Genomic DNA, 25,144 nt, shown 5'->3' on the forward strand with positions numbered 1-25,144 from the left:
CCAGTAGCAACCAGAAGCAGAAATATTGGCTTCCTGGATAACCTGCCCTGAGTGTCATCACTGAGGTCCTGCTCCTTCAACATCATGACCTCTATCACATGGCCTAACCCTGACCATGATACTGCTCTCTTCTTTTCCTACTTTTTCTTCTCCTCCCTCTCTTCCCACCTTTTTTAACAGTAGGTTTCAAGTAACTATGGCAACCAGCGTGGGAATTCTCAGTTTATTCATTTCGTCTGAAATCTGGGTCATGTCTTCCTCATTAAGTGAAACTATTGTATGGGGATAACTGGCCCAAACTCAGCCCTTGGTGCAAGAGAAAGCAGCGCCAGTTACGGCAGCACTTCCAAGTACTTAAATGATGGCTGTATTTGGTCCACTGTGTAGAAATATATAAAGGAACAAAGCAAGCCACTTACAATTTTGATAGTATTTAATAATTTTGGAAGCATTTAACCCATAACTTAACCAGGGGAGAACCGTGCTGTAACTTGCTTTTAGTGGTGTTGACTTATAGGTTGGTTGGAATAGACTCATGTCATGCTTCTTGTCCTGGGATATGTATTAACTGAAGGGATGCTTTCTCAGAGCGGTATTGAGTGATGTAAATGAGACTAGTAGCCTCTCATTCTTTGAAGAGGACATGTGGTATTGTGGAATCTTCAAGCTGTCTCCTGGCAGGGTAAGATATTAATCTCCTCTAACCTGTCACTCGGCAGTCTGCCTGGATCCGAGATCACAGCTTAAACACAGAAAGATCTCCAGCTTTTAACTTGTAGCAATGGCAAGGGAATAGCAAGATTGTCTCAAACAGTCCTCGCTTACACCTTAGGATAGACCATGTCTCCTTGCCCCTGGGATCACTTAAAATCCTAGAACAATTACTGTATTTGTTAATGAGGAAGCTATGCAAAGCAACAAGTACAAGGTACTTTTGTACGCGTGCTTGATGTTAGGGGTCAGCTGGGAGCAAAGCAGAAAGCCAGCAGTGTGATCGGTAACCTCTCTAATACTTTGTGTTTCTTATACTGTAAATTGATAAACACCAGCGTCAATTCTCAGCCAGATTATTGTTTGGAACAGGAAAGGGTTCAAAGGTTTGGCAAGGTACCGGGAGTGTATCAGTTAGCAAAGCCTCTGTGGTACCTCATCAGAATGTATGATGCCACAGACAGAGATGAGCTCACAAGGCTGTTTCTTACTTCCTTGCATTTGCTGTGTTACCCGTGATGAGCCAATAAAGGCTGTTACCTTCCCCTCCAGAGCTTTGCAGTAGCTCCTGGTGTTACTGTGAACCCCAAACACACCTAGTGACTAGGTGCCTGCCAAGCACTCCAGGAAGCAGCTCTTCAGTCTGCAGTTGGTTTTTGCGTGCCTCAGCTCCCTACATCAGAGATCTAGGAGTGAGATCACTTCGTGACACTAAAGAAGCGATGACTGGATCTGGAAAGGTTTGAGTCACAGCAGAAACAATGACCGTGAAGCTGTAATCAAGTTGCCAAGCGTGTGCTCTGCTGAAGAGGCCTGTGACTTTGAGTGGGAAGTGTCAGAGAAATTAGAAGTAATGGGTTTCCTGAACTGAGGCATAAGAAAGGGGATGCATTTTCCAGCCTTTGCTTCCTTGCTCCTTGTTTTTGGATCACCATTCCCTGTTGTTGTCAGCGATGCAGGCTTGTTGAAGGAAGTTCATAATCACATTTTCAAGAGGACATGTTCTTTTCAACAGACATGAGGGACATTTGTCTCCAGTGGTAAGCTCCCTTCCTTTCAGTGGGCTTCAGAAGGTGCTGCTTTGTTTGATGTGAGATGTTTGCACCAAGCGGCAGGACTGAGGTGGGGGTCTTATCAAGTAGAATGGACAAGTCCCCAGAGCAGCTCTACGTTTTCTACCATGCTCCCAGTAGGTCTCTTGTAACCCTTGGCTTTCACCTTTCAGCAATATTCCTTCAAATACGCCATTTCCAAAGGTGAAGAATGCAAAGGTGAGGAGGAATATGGGACATTAGAACCCTAAAGTGTGACCAGAGCAATCACTGAACTCTGATTTTTGTGGAATAAGGGTTTACAGGTTTACAGCTGATCGAGCTATGAGACTGAAGGGTACAGACACTGGTCTTTGTACGTTCATTAAAACTGTGCCACCGACTACATCAATTCAGCAAGTTGCCTAAATTCATGCATTTTTCAGGAAAACATCACAGATTTTTCTAGCTAACTTCAAATTTAGATGTGGATACATGCAAATTAGTGAGAGATGTATATAAAGGCTAGCCCTGCCTATATTTATATTAAAAGAGTTAATGGTGAGGTTCATCACCCTAATTCATCAGACTGAAACCTAGGTGTCTTGTCTGACCTAGTCATCCATGCTTCCTCTACAGAGAGCAGAAAGCAATCTCTCCCTTACTAAAATAACTGCCTTAGATAAGAAGAGCTGCCCCCTGAAAGTGCCACTCTCTCTCTCTGGACTGTAGCAATGCACAACATTTCTCTAAATTTTAGGCTTAATTTTTTGGTTGCATCTAGTTAAATTTAATAACAAAAATGAAAATTAAAGAGGTGAAGAAGGCAGCTGTGATTTTAAAAACAACTGCTCATTGGAGGTAGCACAGGAGATGTGCCCCTGTTACGAAGGTCTTGAACAGATCATCAGGTGGGATCTAACGCCTGTTTGGACATCTCTGAGTCTGGAACTGCCATTAGGGTGAGTCCAGAGGAGAACATGCTCTCTGGCATTATGCCAGATCTCCATGCCTGGACCTTGCAGAAGACTTTTGTGGAGGCACAACCAGCGACACCTCTCTGGCCTGCTCCCCACCACAGCAATTCCTGGTATTAGCACTTCAGCGTCCAACTTAAACAAAAAGGCACTGCCTTTCTATAGATGCACGGGGAGGGCAAGCTGGGGAAGAAGTGGCATGTGAGGCTTATTGCATGGGTCTCAGAGCTATAGAGAGGTGACATAGATCACTTGCAGTACCACAAAGACTGTTAGGTCTTTAAAAAAACATTCCCTGGGGAACCATGGTATGTAGCAGCTACTGGCAGCTACTGAAGGCAGAGAGCACGTACCCAGAGCCAGCCCCTAGGGTCCCAGCACCTGGTTAACTGCACATCTTACACACAGCCTCCCTCAGCCTCTGCATGGAGCACCTGCTGCACAGTCCTCTCTCCCCCTCTGAACATGGTGGGATAGGGCTGATGACACAGCCATGGTGTTGTACATACAAATACTCCGGAAGCCATCAGCAGGTCATGGTCACATATTGGAAGGCAGCTGGCAGTCATTCGGGACAACGCTGTTTCCCTGCTCCCTACCTTGCCTTCACAGGAAGGCCCTGGGGAGGTGGGAGGAGAGAAGAGGGACCCCATAAATGTAGTCACTGGCAGGATCCTCCAGGAAGCAGTTCTTGGTTTGGGGTGGGAGGGTATAGGAACAGCAGCTCCTGCCAGCAACCAGTTCTCTTCAGAGCCACCACCAAATGACACTCCCATGTTGACACCTTTAGGACAGCTGCTGAGGAGAAGGAGGTCACCAAGGACCTCTGCTCACCACCTCCTGCCCATGTCAACTGCAAAGCTCTCAAAGCACCAAGCCAAGCAGAGAGCAGCAAACTCCAGATGGGACCAGCTGGGCCTCTGGGCATGCCAGGGACCAGGAAGATGATTGTTGCACATACACACCCTGATGCCTTTTCTCATTTTTCTTCCCCTGTCATGGTCATGTTGTTCCTGTATACACATTCTCCTCCCTGCTCAGGTCATTGCAAGGTATGGGGCACGCTGCCCAGCTCAGGGAGTGACATTTTGCTGCTGTTTGACTATTTTCACACAGACGTGTCTGCAGGTGTTTCTCCCATTCATAATTTTGGCCTTGACCTAAAGCTTCCTGAGATACCGATGGCCTGTCATCAGCCTGGAAAGGTATAGTTTGCGTCCAAGTATTTCACCCAAAAGCCAATGTACAAGGCATATGGGTAACTGTTCCTAAAAGAAGTGTGGGGAGGGGAATAGGGTGGGAGCTTGCCTCTCATGTCAGGGGAGAGAGGTAAGGGAAGGTTTCTGTCTTGACGGGCCTCATCCAGGGCTCTGCTGCCTGGCTTTTATCGGTTCACTCACACAGCAGCAGGTTACACAGCTCTTATCACTCATCTTCCTCTCCCACCCCACCCCGGTGCCTGCTGTCACTTTGCAGCCAAGCAGCAGGCAGGGCACACCCCACCGTTGCTGCATCCATTTTCCTTAGCCGCCAGCCTTGTTTCCCTCACAAACCACCCGGGCCAAAGCGGTGGCGCTTGTCTGGGTCCAGTCCCATAGCTGAGCCACGTGTCAAGATGCAGGAATGGCCCCAAAGGGTATAGAGGGTCAGTGTCTAACAGGGCAGGATGGGGAAGATGCATGCGGAGTGGCCATGTTTGAACACAGCAGGCAGTGGTTAGAGCGTTGCTAGGAATGAGCAGGCCGAGACACAGGGCAGCGCGACGGCCTCCACCATCCCCCTTCTCCCAGGGGCAGAGGTTAACAAAGAGTCACAATGGGAATCTCCACGTTAATATACGTGTTACATTTACTCATGAAAAAAGGCCTTCACAGCTAATCCCGTTTCTCACTGCTCCAGCCATTGGCAGCTGGAAAAGCACCTGGCTTGCTCACACACAGACGGTGTGCAGGGCACAGCAGGTGCCCTGAATTCAAGGTGCACTGAGGCTGTTTGCACTGGTGGCAGTTGGATGCCCAAATCCTCAGCCCACCGGTACCATGTCTGGGGCATAACTGGGGTGACAGCGGGGAGACACTTGTGCTCTGGGGGTGATTTAGCCACTGCCCCAGACCCCTTGCCTCCGCAGCGCCATCATGCCCTAAGGGCTGTTTGAGTGGTAGAAGCAGGGTCAAGTTGGAGGCCTGTAACCAGTGGTGTGCCCCCAGGGGTCAATACTCGCCCCAGTCCTGTTCAACATATTCATCAATGATGAGGGGACAGAGTGTATCCTCAGCAAGTTCGCAGATGATAGCAAACTGGGAGGGCTGGCCAACACTCCAGAGGGCTGTGCTGCCATCCAGCATGACCTGAACAGGCTGGAGAGCTGGGCAGAGAAGAACCTAATGAGGGTCAACAAGGGCAAATGTAATGTCCTGCACCTGGGGAGGAAGAACCCCAGGCACCAATATAGGTTAGGGGTGGATCTTCTAGAAAGCACTACTGAGGAGAAGGATCTGGGAGACCTGGTGGATGGCAGGGTCTCCATGAGCCAGCAATGTGCCCTTGTCGCCAAGAGGGCCAATGGAATCCTGGGCTGTATAAGGAGAAGTGTGGCCAGCAGGTCAAGGGAGGTCATTCTCCCCCTCTACTCTGCACTGGTGAGGCCACAACTGGAATAATGCATCCAGTTCTGGGCTCCCCAGTTCAATGGACAGCGAACTACTGGAGAGAGTCCAGCGTAGGGCAACCAAGATGATTAAGGGATTAGAGCACCTCCCTTATGAGGAAAGGCTCAAAGAGCTGGGGCTCTTTAGCCTGGAGAAGAGAAGGCTGAGGGGAGACCTCATCTATGTTTACAAGTTCCTAAAGGGTGGGTTGAAGGATGATGGAGCCGGACTCTTTTCAGTGGTTTCCAGCGATAGGACAAGGGGCAACGGGCACAAGCTGGAACATAGGAAGTTCCACTCAAATATGAGGAAGAACTCATAGGCTGCCCAGGGAGGTCATGGAGTCCCCTTCTCTGGAGACCTTCAAGACCCACCTGGATGCCGTCCTGAGTGATGTGCTCTGGGCAACCCTGCTTTGGCAGGGGATTGGACCAGATGGTCTCTAGAGGTCCCTTCCCACTCTGTCAAATCCGTGAATAACGACGGTGTTACCGTTCTGCACCCACACAAAACCCCCTTATTTAACCACCCACTCGCGCTACCGAGCTCATGCAAATCACGTTTCCGTGCGCACCGAAACCAGCCAATTCCGCCGGGAAGCGCTTCTTCCTCCCCACCTCGCCCCCACCCGCCCGACACGGGGCTCCCCGGGGACGCGGCCCCCCACCACCCCCGTGAGGGCCGCACCGCCCCGCACCGCTGCCCCCCGCAGTGCGCAGGCGCCCGGCGCCCCGCCGCCGCCAGGGGGTGAAGCCTACGGGTGCGCGTCACTTCCGGTTGGGCCGGCGGCCCGGCAGGGGAGTGTGGTACCGGCCCGTCCCGACCCCTCAGGCACAGCCCGGCTCGAACGACGGCATGGAGAAGCTGCGGCGGGTGCTGACTGGGCAGGACGACGAGGAGCAGGGACTGACAGCTCAGGTACCGCCCGGCGGGGACCTGTTCTTCTTCCCTCTCCTCGCCCCGGTGGCCCGGCAGCCGCCGTTCACGGTCGCGGCTAACGGCCGCCGAGCTGCGGCTCGTGGGCCCGCGCCCCATCCCCCGCGGGGGGCTGAGCCGGCGCCGCGGCGGGGGATCGCTGAAGGCTCCGTGCCTCAGGCCCGCGCCGGTGTTCCCGCACGATCCCTCCCGCACCCCTCGGTGCCTGCCCGCCCGTGTCAGTAAGCCGGAGACACCGGGGTGGTAAGGAGAGGCCAAAAGCTGGCGGCGGGTGCCTCAGGAGGAGGTTGGTGGGCACCGGGCCCTGCCCGGGAGTCAGAGTTTGGGCGGGTTTTCGGTGTGCAGAGAAGCTCTGTCTTGTGTTGGTGGTTTGGAGTCTTTTGGTTTTATTTTCCATGTCCTGCTTCGAGATGGCAGGGTAGTCTTGTGTCGTGTGTGTGCTCTTCCTCCTACATGGCCTTGGTACTTGCTGATTAGTTGAACAACAGGTTTTCTTTCTAAATTTCTTCTTCATTTCCTTATGCTCCCGAATGTACAAAAGCTATGAAAGACTTTCTGTAGACAGGGATAGTTTTGTGTGTGTTGTGCTGAGGTTCCTTTTTTTTTTGCCCCATACTGCTCAAGTACAATTTAATTTTTCTGTTTCCTCCCCACTAGCTTCCTCATCATCAGATTGGGGTTTTTTTTTTGCTAGGCTTTTTTACCATACATTTCTGAGGCTTAATTTCTAGGTTGGAGCAAAGTTGAGCATACTTGAACGATTTGTACTGTGAGCTCCCTTTTAATCGGTGTGACTGCAGGTCAAAGTGCCCCTCATCATGGAATATCTTGATACGGCGTGCTACAGGATGCTGGAGCATGGTGGAGGAAACGGGAACAAAGAGCAGCCCGAATCTGAGCTCCAGCTGATAAACCATGCTGCACCAGCGTAACCTCAGTATAGTTGGTATCTGTGGCATAATATTAGTTCCAGCAGCTTGCTGCTGGCATGCTTCACTTGTCTTTGCACTGGGTTGCTGCTGGTCTTCAAGGTTAATGAACTTGCCCTCTTAGCCACAGTAAAGCAGCTAAATTGTATCCACACCTGACTGATTCTGGAAGCAGTGCAGTGTCTGTGCCCTTTCATACCAGAGCTGGCTGCCAGCACTTAGGAAGGATGCTTCACCTTCTGGTCTTATCACATGATTATCAAAGAAATACTTACATTCCTGGTGATCTTAGTTCAAATCTAAGAGGATTAATTAATCTGCCATCCCCAGGCACATTTCGTATGAGACATATGATAGTGACACAGAGGTGTCCTTTACTTGATGCTGTGATGTTTGTTTTAAGGCACAAATCAATAGATACATGCCTGAGTATTTAATAATTTTATATTTGAGGTGTGTATCCTGAAAAGGAGGGAACTGAGCTAAGAATGTGTTGTTTGCTAAATGTCAGAAACTAAGCTATGTAGGATTTGATTATTGCATGTAGTGATGTTGTGGTAGACAGAAAAGCCTTTAAATAGGAAAAATCTGCTCACATGTAAGACTTAGCCAGTACAGGATAAAAGAAAACATAGCAGTATGCCTTTGGCATAGTGCAAAGGAGATTCATGCTCAGAAGATGAACCAGAAAGATCTTCTTTAATGTAAATAAATATCCACTGAAGAAAAATTCAAGTGTTTAGGTTAGGCAATGCCCCTGTTGTAGGTTTCTCTCAAAGTAGTAAATCAGGCTTCTTTTAGTGAGGAAATTCCTATGTGATATTAACTAGAGCTATAGCTTTACAGCTGAATGATGTTGACTATTTTTAAAGTGTGTGTAATAGAGCAAAAAAGTATGTGCACCCACGCAGAGAAGGACACTTCTAAAGAGGTAAGGTTGTGAAAGAAAAAATATGGCTATGCATTTTATGTGTAAAAATCTTCAACTGTTTTAGATGACCTTTCTGGAACAGAGTCATGTGTTCGGTTAAAAACAATGGCCCTCTCTTTGGAATAGCTGATAGTTGTGTAATAGCCATCATATGGTTTATGTTCATAGATGTCTCTGTATTCTGCTCCTTGATTTTTGCAGAACCATTACCATGAAGTCAGAAGTAATTCCTGTTAAGTAAATTGGAAGAAATGTATATAGTGAGACAATTGTGTAATGATTCAATGGAGTACTTTCTAAACTCTTCAGATGACCAACAGATGATTGATTTCAGATGATTGCAGCCTCTTGCTGCAATTTGACCAATTATTCTAAATATTAAAAAAAATAAAGGGAATTATTAAAAAATCAATAATAAATTGCAAATATACCAATGTAGTGACGTTGTCAGGGCAGCATTATGTTTTTTATTAACACCAAAACGAATATAAAATCACTCAGTTTGACACACTAACTTGTTTTCTGGCAGTGGTTTCATCGTGTTGTCAGGGCAGCCTTATGCTGCTTAGTTTTATCAACACCAAAGCTGATATAAAATCAGTCCATTTGACACAGTGGCTTGTTTTCTGGCAGTAGTTTTGTGATAGTTGCAGAGTGACAACTGCTTAAAGCATTCAACAAGATTTTAGCAAGGAGGAGTAGAACAGGTATTTAAATTGCTCATATTTTACTCTAAGGTGTTGATAGAAATACTTATGAGGAGGCCAGTTAGGGAAAGATGACAATATATCTCTAAAAAATATCTTTTTAAATATTGCTGAAGAACTCAGTTCTGCAGATGTACTCAACATTTCTTTGAAACTGAATTTTCTCCATTACTTGCATATTCTTAAATTTACTACCAAGAAAAGATACAGTTGCTAATTTCTAGAATCTTTCTTAAAGCCCATAAAAGAAAGTGCTTCTATTTATTTGCCAACATGGAAAACTTTTATAAGATAATTAACATATGGGGGGAGCCTAGGTGGATGTTCAAAACTACAGTTAATGGTTTTGAACAAAGGCAGCCTTGGAGATTATTATTCATGTATTATGATTTATTGGGTGTCCATAGCAAGCTATTCAGTAAAGACAGTGTTATCTGTCTCTTGCAACTTGTGTATTAGACTATTGCAAGGCCGATCCTTATGTTTCAGGAAGTCTGCTTCCCGATTCCAGTTTCCACTTGGGGTTTCCTCTTGATTTCTGGATGTCTTGGGCAATTATTTGATGTAATATTTTCTTGGAATATCCTGTGAATAAAAATCTTTGCTTTTTGCCCAGGACTTTGGTGTTAAAGCTTAGCTATAGAAAACTGAGGGTTTCAATTTGTTGATTTCTGTTTCAGTTTTCTTTTTATTGCTTAGAAACAAGCTGATAAGCAGTATAGCAAGAAGAGTATGCTTTACAGGAACTCTCTTGTTGTCACTAATTCACAGTTCTCCATATAAATCTTTCTTCAGATGTGGAATTTGCATGGCAATTTTTGCAGTCTTCTAAGTAAAATCTCCTGCCAATGCAAATATTGTAGAGTGTAATGCAAACTCTCTTTGTCTGAAAACTAGGATTAGCTGTGTGGTTTATGTCAGACAACAGAAGACATCCTAATCAGCCTCACGTTGTTTGTTGCATTTGTTGTGTAGGCAGTTTAGACTTATTAACTTACTAACCTTTTCTTAGGGTTCTGGTTCATGGTCTCTGAGCTGTTACTTGAGGGTGTCTCACAGCTCCTCTTACAGAAATCACTGCTCCTGCAGCAGACGTGACAGAACAGGCAGGTGCTGTGTCAGGTCCTCAACTTTTACAGCTCGTAGCCTGGCATTTTAGCACAACCTGCAGTCTGTAGTTTAAGTCGTTGAACTATGTACCTGTTACTCAACTTCTGCAGCAAGGTGCTTCAGTACAGGGGTGAATCAGACATCTCAGAAAATTACCTAGCACCCTTGCTTCCATGAAACCTAAAAAGTATTAGGTATCAGGGACTAAGAAGATTACCAGACCTCCAGTTTCAGGATTTCAAACGTTGCATTAACTAGGTTCAGCTTGATAACATAAATGGCGATGGCATCAGGAATGGTTGGAGGATCAACCTTCATTTTAATGCCAATTAATTTATTTAGTTTTATTATTAGAAAGAATGCTACGTTGTAGTGGTCTGGCAGCCTTCATGCCACAGCTTGTCTTCTTGCACTTCACGTGCATCTATTGTCAATCTAAGTTTTTAAGAATTAAATCCACAAAATGTATTAAACTACTCATAAAATCATATTTAAATTTTTGTGGCATTTATTGTTCAAAGCCTTTGTGTGGTTCACTTATGGTGTTGGTATTTTTCAACCTAATAACTTTTAGGGATTTAAATGAAGATTAAGCTATTTTTAAATGTATATGAAAAATGAAATTTCCTGGTAGTGAACATCATCAGATATTAAGAGTTGAGGTAGAATAGCAGTAAATGGCAGCAATGTGCCTGATACCTTCATCTTTTCCCTGTTTTCTAGACAATCTGAAACATGTGCATTGGATGAACTGAGAGTATTGGTCCATCCAAGCTTTATTTCTGAGCAGAGATGGAAAGGATTTTTACTTTTTTCTTCTTTTTTTTTTCCTCTGTGTGTGTGTGATTAGTTGCATGAATAGATGTAATTAAAAGCATGATTCAAATGAGTATTTTCAGTCACATCCTACCAGCTCTTCTTGCACTTCTTACACATATAGGCATTCAGGAATATGACTATCAAATATGAGTTCAATTACTAAACCATCTTATAGTTACTGTTTTTTGTTTATTTCTTTAATGCATACATAAGGATAAAGAGTCGGACCTAACAAGGTAAGCTGCATCTTCTGACCTTTGGAAGTTCTGTCATAACTGCTGAACACAGAGAAGGGGAAAGAAAATTCAGGACAATAATGAATCCCAGCTCTGTGTCTGTTCAGACAGTATGCAAGTGTGAAAGATTATTTTTCTTATTTCTTAAGTAAATATTCCATTTGATTAAATAAGGTTAGTAATTTTTTTATAAGTAGGAAATAATTCAAGCTATTCCTTGTTGACGTACATTCAGATGCTGATTCATCACAGCACAGAAATGTGTACTTTTATGTGGCCCTTTTTTATTAAATTAGACACGGGTTCTTCATTTGTACAGATGTGAAATCATTCTAATCAGTAACCAAATTCCATTCACTCACTCACCACTGCCTGAAAGAGAAATTTCCCAAAGGAAACTCATTGGTTGGAGAATCCCTAGCTTGTATATTTGGTTAATAATACTTGATTGTTATCTAGCCTACAGATATTTTCAAGAGGGCAGATTTGCTTGTCATCTGAGCAAATAGGAAAGTTAGCTTTTTATAGTCATCTTACATAAGCTGAAGCAACACTTCACTTAATAGAGCAGTTTAAAATAGAAAGTATGTTTGATTTTAGTGACCTGGAGTAAACTCAAGTACATTGTTCTTACAGCATGAGCGGAGAAGATGAGCTGAGCATATCTAACTAGTCACTCCTACTGAGAGGGGCTTATCTGCCAGCTCTGTGGCTGTGCCTCTTCCCTTATATCAGCCCTGCTGCTTTTCTAACCTCTTGTTGAACTGGTTTAGCTCATTCGTCTAGCACAGGGCTAAGTCATCAGAATAGAAGGAACACTAGTTCTTTTCCCACTTTGTGAGTTGTGTCAGCTCATTAAAGGGTCTTTCCGGTTCTGGATTCACCCTGGAGAAGCTATTCTGGAGAAAGCAACATTAGCTCTTTCAGCAAGTTACCTGTCTGAGGAGACAAGTTGTGTTCATCTGCCTACACCTTCACCCTGTATGGAACAGTAATTGAAGTGGAATCATACTGATTGCAGTGGATACTTGTACTAATATATACCAAGGGTTCTGTCTAGTAACAGGAAAAGGCAGCAATATCTATAGGAACATAGAGTGCTGCACAAATAGATATGTTCATCTGCAAATTGCTAGAAGGTCTGTTCGTTCTTCTGAGAATTTTCAATTGTAATTGTATGGTGAGAAGAAAGTCTGTTTGAAAGTGGATCAGTGTTGCTTGAGTGCCAGGATGTACCTTCACAGGTTTTGTCTTTTTTGTTTGTTTGTTTTGGAAATATGTTTCCAAACAGCTAATAAAATTTATTAAACTGAAATAACCAATATGCAAGCAACTGTTAAGCAAGGTAAAATAATAGATTCTGGTTAAAAAATTATTTTATTTGAAATTAAGGACTTCAGTAGTAAAGGAAAATTGTCCTTTAGGTTGTTCAAAACTGGGTTTCTAATGTCCCTTTTTTTTCCCCTCTCCTTCTATTAAGGTCCTTGATGCCTCAACACTCAGCTTTGGTACTCGAGTGAGATGGTTTGCCATATGTTTTGTTGCTGGCATTGTGTGTTCTATTCTTGTAAGTAAAGTGATTCTTTGTTTGTTTTAGTCATGTATCCTAAATTTTATATTAATAAGTTTAACTGGACATTAAATGTATAATGTAGGGGCTATTGTTCTGTAAATTACGATTTTGACCATCTTTCTGCCATTCACAGTAGAGCGTTTTTATTACAGCGTAATAAAATTTCTTACTAAAAGCTTTGAACAATGAAAAAATATGCTGTACTAGGAAAGAGATTTTGCTGTTGTTCAGTGTGTACCCATCTTTTTTCTCTCCAATGAAAGGGATAAAAGAGAGGGAAGCTTTACAAGTTTTTAAAGGCTGAAGAAACCACAAGTGTAACCTGTCCCACTCACAAATCAATAGGTGATGACTGTGGTAGCATGTTGGCACTTGAAAAACCTGCTGCACTCCTGTGGTCAGCAAATCATTTGTTCATTGTTGAACTTGAGGTATTGGCAGGAGACTCAAGCCTGCAGTTAGAAGTTGAGAACTATGAATTTATTGGGTCTATCAAAAATTGACACAGGTCACTCACAGTTCATCTGCATGGAAAGTCTCAGGAGCAGGGGAAATAACATTGGGAAAGTATCCAGACTCCTGGGTTTGTGTTTTTTCTTTCTTTCCTTTTTTTTTTTTTCTCCTTCCTTTTTTTTTTCATTACGAAGTATGATGTTGATTCTTCACAGAGCGTGACTTTTGATGTAAACCAGGCAGCAGCCTTTGGCTAATGTGTATGGGTGATATTTGCAGGTTTTGTGGAGGCTGTCAGGCAGATTGCCTTGACTTGTAATGCATTCTGGGGGTAGGATAGAGAAACTTGTCCTGTGTGCATTAGTTTCTGGTTTTGCCATTATTGAAATGACTGCTGTTTCTCTTTCATTTACCATGAAAAGCTTTTAAAGCAGGAAGGCTTACGTAATGACAGGAGGAAGCAGCTGTGCAGGAGCAACCTGTTGCTTAAGGCACTCGCTTAGAGATCAGGACTTGCTAGATTCTCCTGCAGGTGGAAGCTTCTCATTCTTTTTTCAAAACTTGTGGTTTGCTAGACTCCCTCAGACTCTGAGATAAACCAGAACAGTTGCTTGTCTTACCTATGAAAGGTCTTATTTAAGTAGTAATTAGTTCAATAAAGGAACTGGAGAGTGGTGTTCTTCGTATTGATATCTATAGCGAGTACAGTGATACAAACTCTGGCCAGATGCTTGTGTTAGAGAAGGGGCAAGTTCTAGGGAGGGAGCTCTAGGTTGGGTTGGAATATCCGTTTCTTAGGGTTGCTTAAGCATTATTTGGTTGAATTTCTCTCCCTTCATTTTTTTCCACAAGTAATATTTAACGAATATAATCACAAATTTTAGTGCATACCAGGTTTGTGCTTTAACACCTATTTCTGGACAGGCTAGCATCACTTTTTTTTCCTGCTATTTTTTTTTTAGTACTTAATCTTTCTGCCTATAGAATATAAACAGTACAAATAAATGTTATAGGCGATATAAATAAGCATTGCTGAGTTGTAGAAAATATGGTGAAATATAGTAAATCAATACATTATTTTGCCACCAGGTGGCAATAGAAGTATTGTGAGTATTGACTGCTACGGGTCTGAGAACACTGTACTCTGCTGCTGTATGTTGGAATGATAGTCCTCATAGCCTGAAAATATATTCATCGACTGTAAAATCTAAATAAATTGAATTAACTAATTAAAAACATACAAATAACCTATCTTTTATTTTATAGGGAACAGCATTGCTATGGCTCCCAAATGGGATCAAACTTTTTGCGTTGTTTTACACCCTGGGAAATATTGCTGCGTTAGCAAGGTACGATTTCTTAATTATTGTTGTTAGAAAAGTATCTTTTTCATCTACATTTCCATTTGTTTTTACTCTAAAATGCTATCTGTTTATGTATAAACAAAATTGTTTTCATATTGAAATGCTAATAAAAAATCTTTTTTGTAAGACAGTTTTAAGATTAAGAATTAGTGAATGTTAGTTATTCACTTGTTATTGCCCTATTGTAATGTTTTATGTGATTGTTTTATAGACACATCACAACTGCTATCTTAAGTATGAATAATAAATTGCTGGCTGAATGTTTTGTACTTCTTACAACTAATCCTCCTGCCAGGTACAGAGGTACCTTGGTGTCAGGAGCAAACTAGTCTGCCTGCTGGGTGGATGCTTTGTTACTGGAAGGAACTTTTTGCTTTTAACAGAGAGGTCATTCTGTTTCTAGGAAAAAAATCTTTGAGAAAGGAGAGGTTCAGGAAATCCTCTTTTTGATCATAAGGCCAGGCAGAATCTAAAAATCATTCATAGTGTATTTTAAATTCTGTGCTTGGCTCCTGTAGCAGTTTTAAAAGATGTGCAGAAGGGACCTCCTAGGATCTAAAACTCTTCTTTCACTGTCTGAAAGACGTGAGAGAAACAACTTAATGTGAATAAAGTATTTTCAGTTTCTGTTTGTCCTTCTCTTACTCTCTTAGCATAGTTGAAGCATGGTCGTGGGACTGGTCCAAACCATGGCACCTGGTCTTCACTTTTATGGACTCTGTGACTTTAGTCAGGTCACTTAACTGTTGAGTCAAAGCATTGTTAATCTGTTAAAACTCAGGCAATGTGACATTAACGTTTGAGAAATGTGATTTCCTCAAGCAATTTTTCAGGGGACAAAGATGTTTATACGGGGATTGAGTCTCTCATTTGTATAACTATTCCATCTTGTACTAAAACAAGACAAAGTTAATACTGGAAATATTTCCCCTTCTGTCCCTTACCTTATTCTTTATTGTTTATTGTTGGAGTTCTGTTTGGTTTTTTTTAACCTAGTGTTTTGGGTGTGTTTTCAGTGCTTCAAATTAAATTAGCATTTTAGAAACTTGGTACTAATCAAGTCTTAATTGTCAGTGAACTAAGAGGAAGGCTTTTACAGACTAGCATTTCTTTTTGGAGAATGTTGAAAAATTTTAGTCTGGATTCCAACTAGAATTAGAAGTAAAAAGAGTCCCCTTTCCCCTTCATTAGTCCTATTAGATATAATCAACAGGCAGCTGTGTTCTAAGAACAGTAGGGAATGACACTAAAGTAATAAATTGAAAAAGAGATTTAAGCATTTCAGGTTTGTTTGCAAGTCTGTATTTAAAACAAATGCGGTTACCACTCTTAATAAATAGTCCTGTCTAGTTTGGTTTTACTATAATTGTCTAGCCACAAGCATGAAAACATTTATACTTATTTGATTCTTCTTTGGGATAATGAGTGTACCTTCTACAGAATATGTTGTATATAGGAAATATCCTCTGTAAGTGGAGGATCTCTAGATTTTTTTCTCCAGCCTTTATACTCCCTATGGATTCTCTTACATCTCTGGAGAAGCTCTTGTGATGTCTGTCCTTCAATCTAATTAGGCTAGCATCAATGCATTTTGCTTTCTGTATTATTTTTTTTTTGGCCTATTTTATGTGGCCTGAACCTCCCTCATTTTTACTACCATATTTTCATCATCCCTATTGTTCCACTAGCTAACTAATTTTTTAATTCTAGTTCTTCATGTCTCTGTTTTTTTAAATTGTAATTTAATTTTATGCCCCAGCACCCAAGAGTAAAAAATACTAAGAAAAAGTTAGTTTGCATTCCAGTGAATTTAAAATATTTTTTCTGTTGAATTTAGGACACCTTTTTTTTCCATGTAATATGGTCTTTTGAGGTCTGTCTGCGCAACTTAAATAAAAAAAAAAAGTGAAGAGAAGGGGATATATACACAAAGTTGCTGGTAGGAGAACACCTGAGCGTGGAGACCATGGTTCACTTGACTGCTTGGGACATGGCATCCCATACGACTTCTTAGAACATGTGTGCTTCACCAGGCTTATGAGTAGTTTCAGGAGGGAGCTCTACCAAGCGTTTCCCTGCTACTGACTGTTTTATTTCACATAAGGAAACAATAACTAGAGCTTAACTGGGTTAGGTTCTCAACTAGGTTAACTTAATATTAACTAGGTTTCCTGTTCTGTAGTAAAGCGTTCGGACCACCACAAGGTTACTGTCTCACTAAATATTTTCTACAAAGCAGAATGGCTTCAGTGACAGGGACGAAGAGACTCATCTCAGAATATTTGAAGCCAGATAATTACTCCTAGAGTTGTGAATTCTTGGTTCGCACCACATTCCTTTGTGTGAACAGGTACAGCATAGCGTTGCTGATGGTTTTCATTCTCCTTTCAAGTTAACTACAGAGCAGAAGAAAGCAGGAGGATTTAATACAAACTACGGAAGTTTTTCCTTCTTTCTTTTCCTTGCTGAACTCAGGCAAAGAGTTAGAAATCCCATGTAATACTGATTTTAGCTACTTGCACGCTGCCTAAGAAGTTTATTGTTAAACAGAAGTTTTTCACAGAAGTTTGGTCTGTGTTCTTTGCATTCTTTTGGCAAGTCAGTTCTTGGAACAGCCTCAACGTGAAATTCACTGGACTTCAACTTGACAACTCTCTGCTATAACTGGTAGTGTTTTGGAAAGAATTTCATGACTAAGTGCGACTTAATACATAATCTGTTCCTAAGACTAAATTTGTGGAATATTGCACTTATTGATCTAGAAGGTCTTTGTTGCTAAAGACTGGAATGCCCTTTTTAAAGCCTTTGTTGGCTGTTGGAGAACTGGTTAAGTACCTATTGTCTTTTGCAATGATTTATTTGGAAGTTTACCATTTGTTTTGTTTTTTCCTCTCCTATTAGTACATGTTTCCTGATGGGGCCACTGAAGCAACTGAAAGCAATGTTTGAGCCAAAAAGATTAATAGCTACAATTGTGATGTTGGTAAATATACTATCTTTACTTCCTTTTGCTAAAAAGTTTTCCTTTAGCCTCAAAGCTAAATCCAAGGCTTTACCAAAGGGACATTATTTCTCAGTCCACCTCTTCTTTGTACTTAGTAATAACAGTCAAGCTGATTAACTCTGTGTATCATAAAGATTGTCTAACTCCTTTCTATGAGCCGGTGGTTTTGTTGCTTATGATTATTTCTTTAATTAATCATTTGAAGTAAAATGTTCTTTACTAATTATTTCTTACTAAATGCTAATATTAGGTTGGTTACTTTTAATTTGTGTTCCAAAACAATTCCCTCAAGAACAAGGCTAGAGAGAGACTTTTGAGTTCCCCTGAAAAGTCAGTGGTCACCAAGTCTAGCTTGACGGTTGTTTGTTGGCTGCAGCTCTGTTTGTGTAGCTTAGTGGTTCAGCATTTTCAAAGCAATGGAGATAATAATTTTCTCTCCCCAAAGTCAGTGAAGCTGTATGTTCAGCTTCACACTTCTCCACTGTGAGGGGCCTTGGCTCCTTTACTTCCATGACCATCATTTCTTCTTCCAGGAGGATGAAAAAAGCATCCCTGCCTCCAGTCTCAGAATTCCTGTCCCAAACCTCTATATGAGGTAGTTTCTGCCCTCACTGCTTCTGTTTTGTACTTATTTTCTCTCTTGTTCCTCCTGATTTGTTTCAAGTTTTATTTTTGAAGTGTAGTTGTCTGTCTTATTCTCCCTATCATATAGCTTTCTTTTCTGATGTGGGTAAGAAACTCTTGCTGAATTCTTTCTGGATGGCTCTCATATGGGTTGTATATTCTTTCTATCACACACCCACACGGAAGAAAAAAAGGTTATAATCTCATTTGAGAAGCTCATGTTTGCCCATATCTTTTGGAGAAGTCACAGTTGTTGCTTGGACTCTGGGCTTTGTTAAAGAGGTGACTTTTTGCCATCTCTTCCAAATCTTACCAAGTTACAAGTCCTAGGAAAGTAAAACCATCCAAGAATATCTCCAATTCTCTTGAGTCTGTGTTTGCTGAGCATGAATTCTCCAACTCTTTACAGCTGTGGGCTTTTTCTGGTCGAGCTGAGGTCCTAAACCAGACAGCACAAAAAATATTTGCTCTGATGATCCTATCATCCACTGTGCTTAAACTTACTTTGAAGAGTGCAGGAGCAAGACACGTCAGGATGGATAGGATAACAAAGAGAAACACCACAGACCTACCTGCATACCTTTGGAGAGAAGCTACCAACAAAGCTAGCAAAAGGCAGAATGAGAGGTTTCATCTAATAGGGAACAGGAGCATTGGATGAGAGCTAAGACTGTTAGGATGGAAAATTTCAGTAATACAGAGAAGAACTGGAAAACTTCTAAAGTTTCAAAAACTTTTTGATGTATTTGATTGTTTTCTTCCCCATCTAAACACAACGCTAAAATTATAGGCAACTCAGGAGTCACAAATAAGTTTTGAAACTTCAAGAAAGTCTGTTCTTTTTTATTTCTTTCAATGAAATGCCAACAAAATTTTTTCAGTGAAAATTTAGAGTTTTGTTCTGTTTCCTACTATGGGTATTGACAAACGGAGGCAGTGGGTGAGATTCAGAGGAAAAGTTCAAAGTGATGGTTAAGCTTGCAAAATGGTGTAATCAATTTGGCATAGTAAACAATATCATTGTAATGTTCTATCAAAGGCGTAGCTTGAATAAAGCATCATGTGAGCTTTTTCACTGTGTATGAGGCAGCTGCTCCCTAGTGGGCTCTTCTTTACTGTCAGATGGAAAAAACACTGGCAGAAGAAGCAGAACCTGTGTTTGCCAGATACTGTAATTGTGAATGGATATTTTTAATAATGGGTTGGTTTTGGTGATGCACATACCTTTCTTGTCAGATATTGATGTTCTGAATACTAGATCCAAAATGATACTGTGTACTGAAATAATAGAATAGCAGTTCCCAGACTACCTGATTGCTTTCAAGCAAGATTTATCATTTAAGCCCACCTTTTTATAGACCTAATACATAAAGGCTACATAGACCTATTTATACTCCTAATGGTTCCTGAAGTAAGTTCCTGTGTCCTCTTTCTTCTAAGACTTCTGGTGTGCTCCAGCCCTTCTGGCCATGGAGCACATCATACTGTACTTTGGAAAACACCACTTTATGTGGAGTTCAGCATATGGTCAGCTGTGTGACAGCCTTTGACTCTGCTTGTTTCATGAGTCAATTCTGAAGATGCTGATTCCACACTGAAAACAGTTAACTGTGTTTGCCTTGTGTATTTGAGTACTCATTCTTGGTTTTGTCTCTCCTTTCATCTCCCCCCAGCTTTTCCTAATATTGACTCTGTGCGCTGTATTCTGGGTAAGTGAGAATACTTTGTTTCTCAAAAGAGCAATCTGGCTTTGTTAGTTTATCAGTTGTATTACAGCTCTAACATATAGTTCAGTTGTAGAGGAGCGATGAGCTTGTGTGTGTGTGTAATTTGTGTTTTCAACTGCAGTTGAGTTTAGGTGGAGTGATAAGCCTGCTGGCTACAAAGCAAAACACACTCTTCTGCCTGCATGTGATGTAGATGAGAATACAAAATCTAGAGCATTGTATTCAGTCTGTAGACCTCTGGACTAAGAACTAAGAAAAGCAAGTTAAAATATACTTTTCATCTTAGTGGTGTCCACTTATGTCAGAGGATATCAGAGAATATGTAGTGGTCTTCAGAAACCACAGGTACAGAATATTAAACTCATTAAGACAAAGGAAGGGAGACAGACCAAGTACCTTCAGGCATCTTGATTGAAAAACTGGCTGTAGTTATGTTCCATAGAAGTAAATATGTAGCTGAAGTGAACTTCCACATTTGCAGAAGCACGGTATCGTGAATGTAAGTGAAAGTGTTAGCATTGATGCTGTTAAGTGTTTTCAAAGCTAAAGGTTTTCATAGCATGATGCTAATGGAGTGATAGATAAAATGAGTGCAAGGGAGTAGCAAATTAAGTTAAAACAAGGAAATTTAGGTATTGTCAATTAACTAAATTTTTGGCTGAACAGCCTGTTGCAATTGTTTACAGTATAGACTGAACTAACTTGCAATGTTTGCTTTATTTTTACTTAGTGGAACAAAAAAGGTTTGGCGGTGTTATTCTGCATATTGCAGTTCTTGGCAATGACCTGGTAAGATTCTTAAAGTTAATTTTAATTTCTTCTCCCTGCCCCTACACCCGCATGATTATAAACCTACATGTGTGTGTGTATATATATATAAATATATATGCATGCTTCACATAATGTTAAGTGTTCCCAAATGCTAGCCTCAATCTGTTTTCCTGAGATAGACTGTGTAACTTCAGCAAAATGTATATGCAATCGTCTTGCAAAAATGGTAATTTTAAGTATATTCTGCAATGCATGAACTTATTTGAGGCATTATGAAAGGAATATATATGCAAAAAAATTCTTATGCCTTTTCTCTGTTGTGGAAACTATATTCATATGTTCTGCTTTTGATTACCTCCTCTTCTGAGTTCTAACTAAATTTTAATTTTTGAAGCAGAGGAAGCTAAATGACATTTTCATAGGGTGTGTCCTGCCCCAAGAATATTTAGCAGCATGGGGGAGAGAGTGTGTGGATGTGAGAGGGTAAATTTAGTGCAGCAGGTACTGTGATGACCATCCAGATGCACTCAAGGGCTGGGCTCGGGAACGTGTGAGCACAGTTGGGTGACTGATCACAAGCCTGGCCCACATTTTTGAAGTTACTGCTTTCTCCATGGAGATACAACTGAACATACTTGGTCTCCTTGTCCCAGGGGAATTACTTGGTACTAACTCTTGGGCAATCCAAGATGACAGCAGTTTGTGTTTGAGCTTGCCCTGAATACACAGTGTCTGTACTGAACTTGGATCTGAGGACAAGTAACCATTTGTTCAGGATAGGGACTGTTGGGCACCGTGCTAGTAAATGCTTGATACTGGACAGAAGGAAGACCGACAACTCAAACTGTGTTCTGTGTGTTAAAAGCAGATCCCTTGATGTTTAAGTGCCCTAGAGCTTGAATAGGCTAGGTGTGGGAACAAAACATAGCCTGGAGGAAGTTGCAGAGGATAATAGAATTATGAACTGTTTGAGTGCCACAATTGTTTGTGTTATTGATACTACAGCATATATCTGTATTTAGAGTTACGTAAATAATACGATTAGAAGACATATATTTGCATAGTAACGTGTATTGTGGTTTAAAATGGAAAAAGGTGTCTCCATCATACTGAAGAATACAGTTTTCCCAGAAATATCAATTCCTTTTGAATCTGATGATAGTAAATCTGCTTTAAGTTTATGTAAATAGAAGTCACAAACTATATAAGAAAAAAAAAAAAAATTCCAAGCAAAAAGTAAACCAGGGAATCCTTGGCAGCACATTAATTCTTGTCCAAGTGTGTCATCTTTTCTTAGGTAAGCATTAAATTGAGTAGGTAATCTTGTTTAAAGTTTTGTTACAACAGGTTGCATTTATTAATGCTGAAGTGAAATAATTGGGTTCTAGGAGACATGAATACTCTGTCAAATACACTTTTTTTCTTCTTTTTTTTCAGGTATAGTCTGTCATATATTCCTTTTGCAAGGTAAGTCTGCATAATTACGTCCATCTTAACAAAAGTCAGATATCTTAGTGCTAGAGAGGGGAGAAAAGTCCTTAAATTAAGTATGTGAAAAAACATAACCTCCTCCCTTTCCTTTTAATTTTTAGAAAATGACGTAGCTGAATGCAAAATAATGCTTAATATAAGCTTTAAATACAAGTAAAGTACACAGTGGTTCTCTTTGTTAAATTTCATTCTAGTTTTCATCACTGAAAATAAATTGAGTTTTGGTTTAAAATCGTCAGTGATTTATAAATGTATTGATGCAATAGGAACTTTTTCAGTACTGGCATTAAAGGTGACTTATAGATCTGAAGTCTTAGTTAAAAGCAAAAAAACAAGCATAGTTGCAGCTGTTAAGTCTACTTCTGAATTCCTCCATCATTCTTAGGAGAGGCAGAAGCAATACTTCATGCTAATTTTCATTTTGGCAAGCTTATTTCTTTTAGCTCTTGTGTGTACAAAAAGGGAATGAAAGCTAGCCAGAGTGAAACCACATGCAAGTAAACAAACTGAAGAATCTGTATTTTTTCTATAATGTTTCATGTAAAATACAGTTTGGTCTTTCAGCAGTGTGCTTTTTTTAAAAAAAATAAAGTGCTTCCATGTCTGTATATTACTTAATGAGGTTTTCTGTAGTGAAAATGGGGGAAAAGAATACAAAGTATCGCCTGTCCCTTTCATCTGATATCTTCCTGTTGTGTTTCTGTAACTTTTCTGTAACAGAATCTGTACTATGGATTTTTTTTTTTAAGCTTCAGAATTGATCTAGGGAGGATTAAGCTGTGTGGTTTGGGTTGCTTTTTATTAAGATAGTAGTTAAGTACAATGGATTAAGTATTTTAACTGAACTCTGGCTTCAAATTGTCATCTTGCTATTTCTGACATCTCAAGCTAACCCAGTCAAAAGTAGGATTCTGAATTCCTATAGTTCCTGTGGCCATATGACAGTCTCAGTAGGATCATTCATTCTTCTCTTTTTTTTTCCTTTTTTTTTTTCCAAATGTTCTGCTCTGCACAGAAAGCAAGTTGAGCTATTGGTCATTGGTCTTCCCTACCAACAGTAGTTCTGGTCAAAAAAACATTAGGTGACATGCATCACCTTATTTCTTTGTTTTTGCTTGTCTATTAGATTTTATAAGCCAAAGAACTGAATTTTACACAGGCTGCTTTTAGTAGTACAGTGATTTCTTTAGGGGTTATTGAGTTACTTGCCTATGTGGAATGTTGTCATAAAATTATTGTATAGGTTGTCTTTCTCACCGAAATAGTGATCTAAACCATGTTAAGTACCAGACACCAGTATTATGTAATTGTTTAAAGTATGCATTTATCTTGATTTAAACAAAATTACCATTACTTGGTTTAACTCTAATGGTTTACTCTTAACAACAATTTACTTGTTTGTGGTTTTGGGGTTTGATTTGTTTGGGTTTTTTTTATTATTATGGCTTTCCTGCTGGCATGGCAAAAAAGCCCCAAACCAACACCTGAACCAACAACAACAAAACCCATACATACAACGACTTTAAGGAGTCACAGTAGTATTTTTCTTCATTTTTTGAATTGACTGACAACAGAATACAATTTCCACTCCTTAATAAGTTTTTACATTTTTGAGAAAATGAAAAATAAAGGAGACTAGAGTGTGTAATCTAAGTAGAATAAGTCAGAAAACAGTTTGTTTATTGTCAGTTAAGTACAGCCCTTCAGGTCTTTCAAACCTTAAGGCTGAGTGTTCATCCCTCACTGTTAGTAGATGCACTTTAAACCCTTCAGGCTGTGGTTGGTTTTTTTTCTTGGTGGTCTGACTCCCCTGTGGCTGGGACTCAAAGCACCTGTGCTTTGCCCGTTGTCTGGATTTGGCAGGCTCTGCAGCCATGCCCCTTCTGGCCAGCTTTTGCAAAATAAGGCTTTGACCTTAATAAGTGGCTGTGGAACAGTTTTTTAACACGGTGGCTGCATTTCAGCATGTGCTTGAGCATTAACAGTGTGGAAGACTTGGACCATATGGGCGGACCTGAGCTTCAGAGTGGGCTGCAGCCTTTGCTTTAGCTGCTGCTGTAGACGTACTCAACATGGCTGTTAAAATCCTGTATTTGATAAACTTTTTTTCTCTTCAGTTTATGTAATATTTTTAAATATGCAATGGTTGATATGTATCTCAAGAAAATAACACATATCTTAACTGACTGTTTTTTTTTTCTTTCTTTTTAAAGGGATGCTGTGATTAAATGCGTCTCGTCCTGTCTGGGGTAAATTTAAAACAGGAACCACTGTACACTTTAAAAGCCAACTTTTATTCCTCTGTGAATTTTGCTTGGAAAACTATACTTTTCCACTCATAAAATACCCAGTAACAACTTAGTATTTTCCTTGCCTTTTGCATTGGGTGATTAAATAAATTTTACTAGAAAGAATTTTAAACAAAACTTGGGTGAACTGTTTGTGTTTACCCTGGAACTTTTAAGCTTTTTTTTTTTTTTTAACAAAAAAGTACATTTAAATATTTTGTGCAGAGTAGTCTTAAAACTACCTTGCATCCAACAACAGTTTATTCCCCAGTGGAGGCAAGGCACTAAGTTCTGGGTAGGATGCATAAAGATTTCATTTACAGTATGTCTAAAATTTTCAATGTGCCGTTTATGTTTGTATATTATTCATTGTATGCTTTTCCAAAGATAGAGTTTTATAAATGTTGTAAAGATTTGGTAAGTTATAATTAACTGCTCCTTTCAAATGTTTATACGTGTGCCTTATGGAAAAAGCTTAATGAGAATGTGTGACAGGTCTGTTTAAAGCTTGTTGAATTTTATTAAAAAGCTATATTTTAAACAGGTTTGTTTTTTTTTTTTTTACTTTCATACTTAAATACTTTTAACTAAAAGAACTCATGGCTAATGTATAAATGAGATTTGTGAAATAAATCAGTTTTAAAGGTGCCTATTTTTTTATTTATTTAGGAGTCAGCTATAGAGGGCTGATTTTCAACATTACACTTGAATAAATAAAAAAAATATAGTAAAAAGTGGGATATGTGTATTACTATGTCCAAATTTGTAAAATTTGCAGAAAATTTTAAAACTGACAAACTGATAATGGATTGAA

The 25,144-nt window shown here is 40.4% G+C and overlaps 1 protein-coding gene across 2 annotated transcripts; it reads left to right on the forward strand.

The window, feature by feature from the left end:
* Window positions 1-6,143: 6,143 nt before the first annotated feature.
* On the forward strand, window positions 6,144-24,917 carry SFT2D1 (SFT2 domain containing 1). 2 transcript variants are annotated; one of them, XR_001413037.1, is made up of 9 exons: window positions 6,161-6,285; window positions 11,013-11,035; window positions 12,516-12,602; window positions 14,328-14,410; window positions 17,327-17,408; window positions 19,727-19,762; window positions 20,511-20,569; window positions 21,989-22,018; window positions 24,256-24,917. XR_001413037.1 is itself a non-coding variant. In XM_014951109.1 (8 exons), exons 1-8 carry the CDS (start codon window positions 6,223-6,225, stop codon window positions 24,293-24,295), a joined length of 480 nt encoding a protein of 159 aa, XP_014806595.1. In that variant the 5' UTR covers window positions 6,144-6,222; the 3' UTR covers window positions 24,296-24,875. The 2 variants fall into 2 exon arrangements, 1 of the variants encoding a protein (XP_014806595.1); XM_014951109.1 differs by lacking the exon at window positions 11,013-11,035 and having other exon boundaries at window positions 6,144-6,285; window positions 24,256-24,875.
* Window positions 24,918-25,144: the final 227 nt, after the last annotated feature.

The sequence above is a fragment of the Calidris pugnax genome, unplaced genomic scaffold, assembly GCF_001431845.1.
Source record: "Calidris pugnax isolate Ruff unplaced genomic scaffold, ASM143184v1 scaffold24, whole genome shotgun sequence".
NCBI classification, from domain to species: Eukaryota; Metazoa; Chordata; class Aves; order Charadriiformes; family Scolopacidae; genus Calidris; species Calidris pugnax.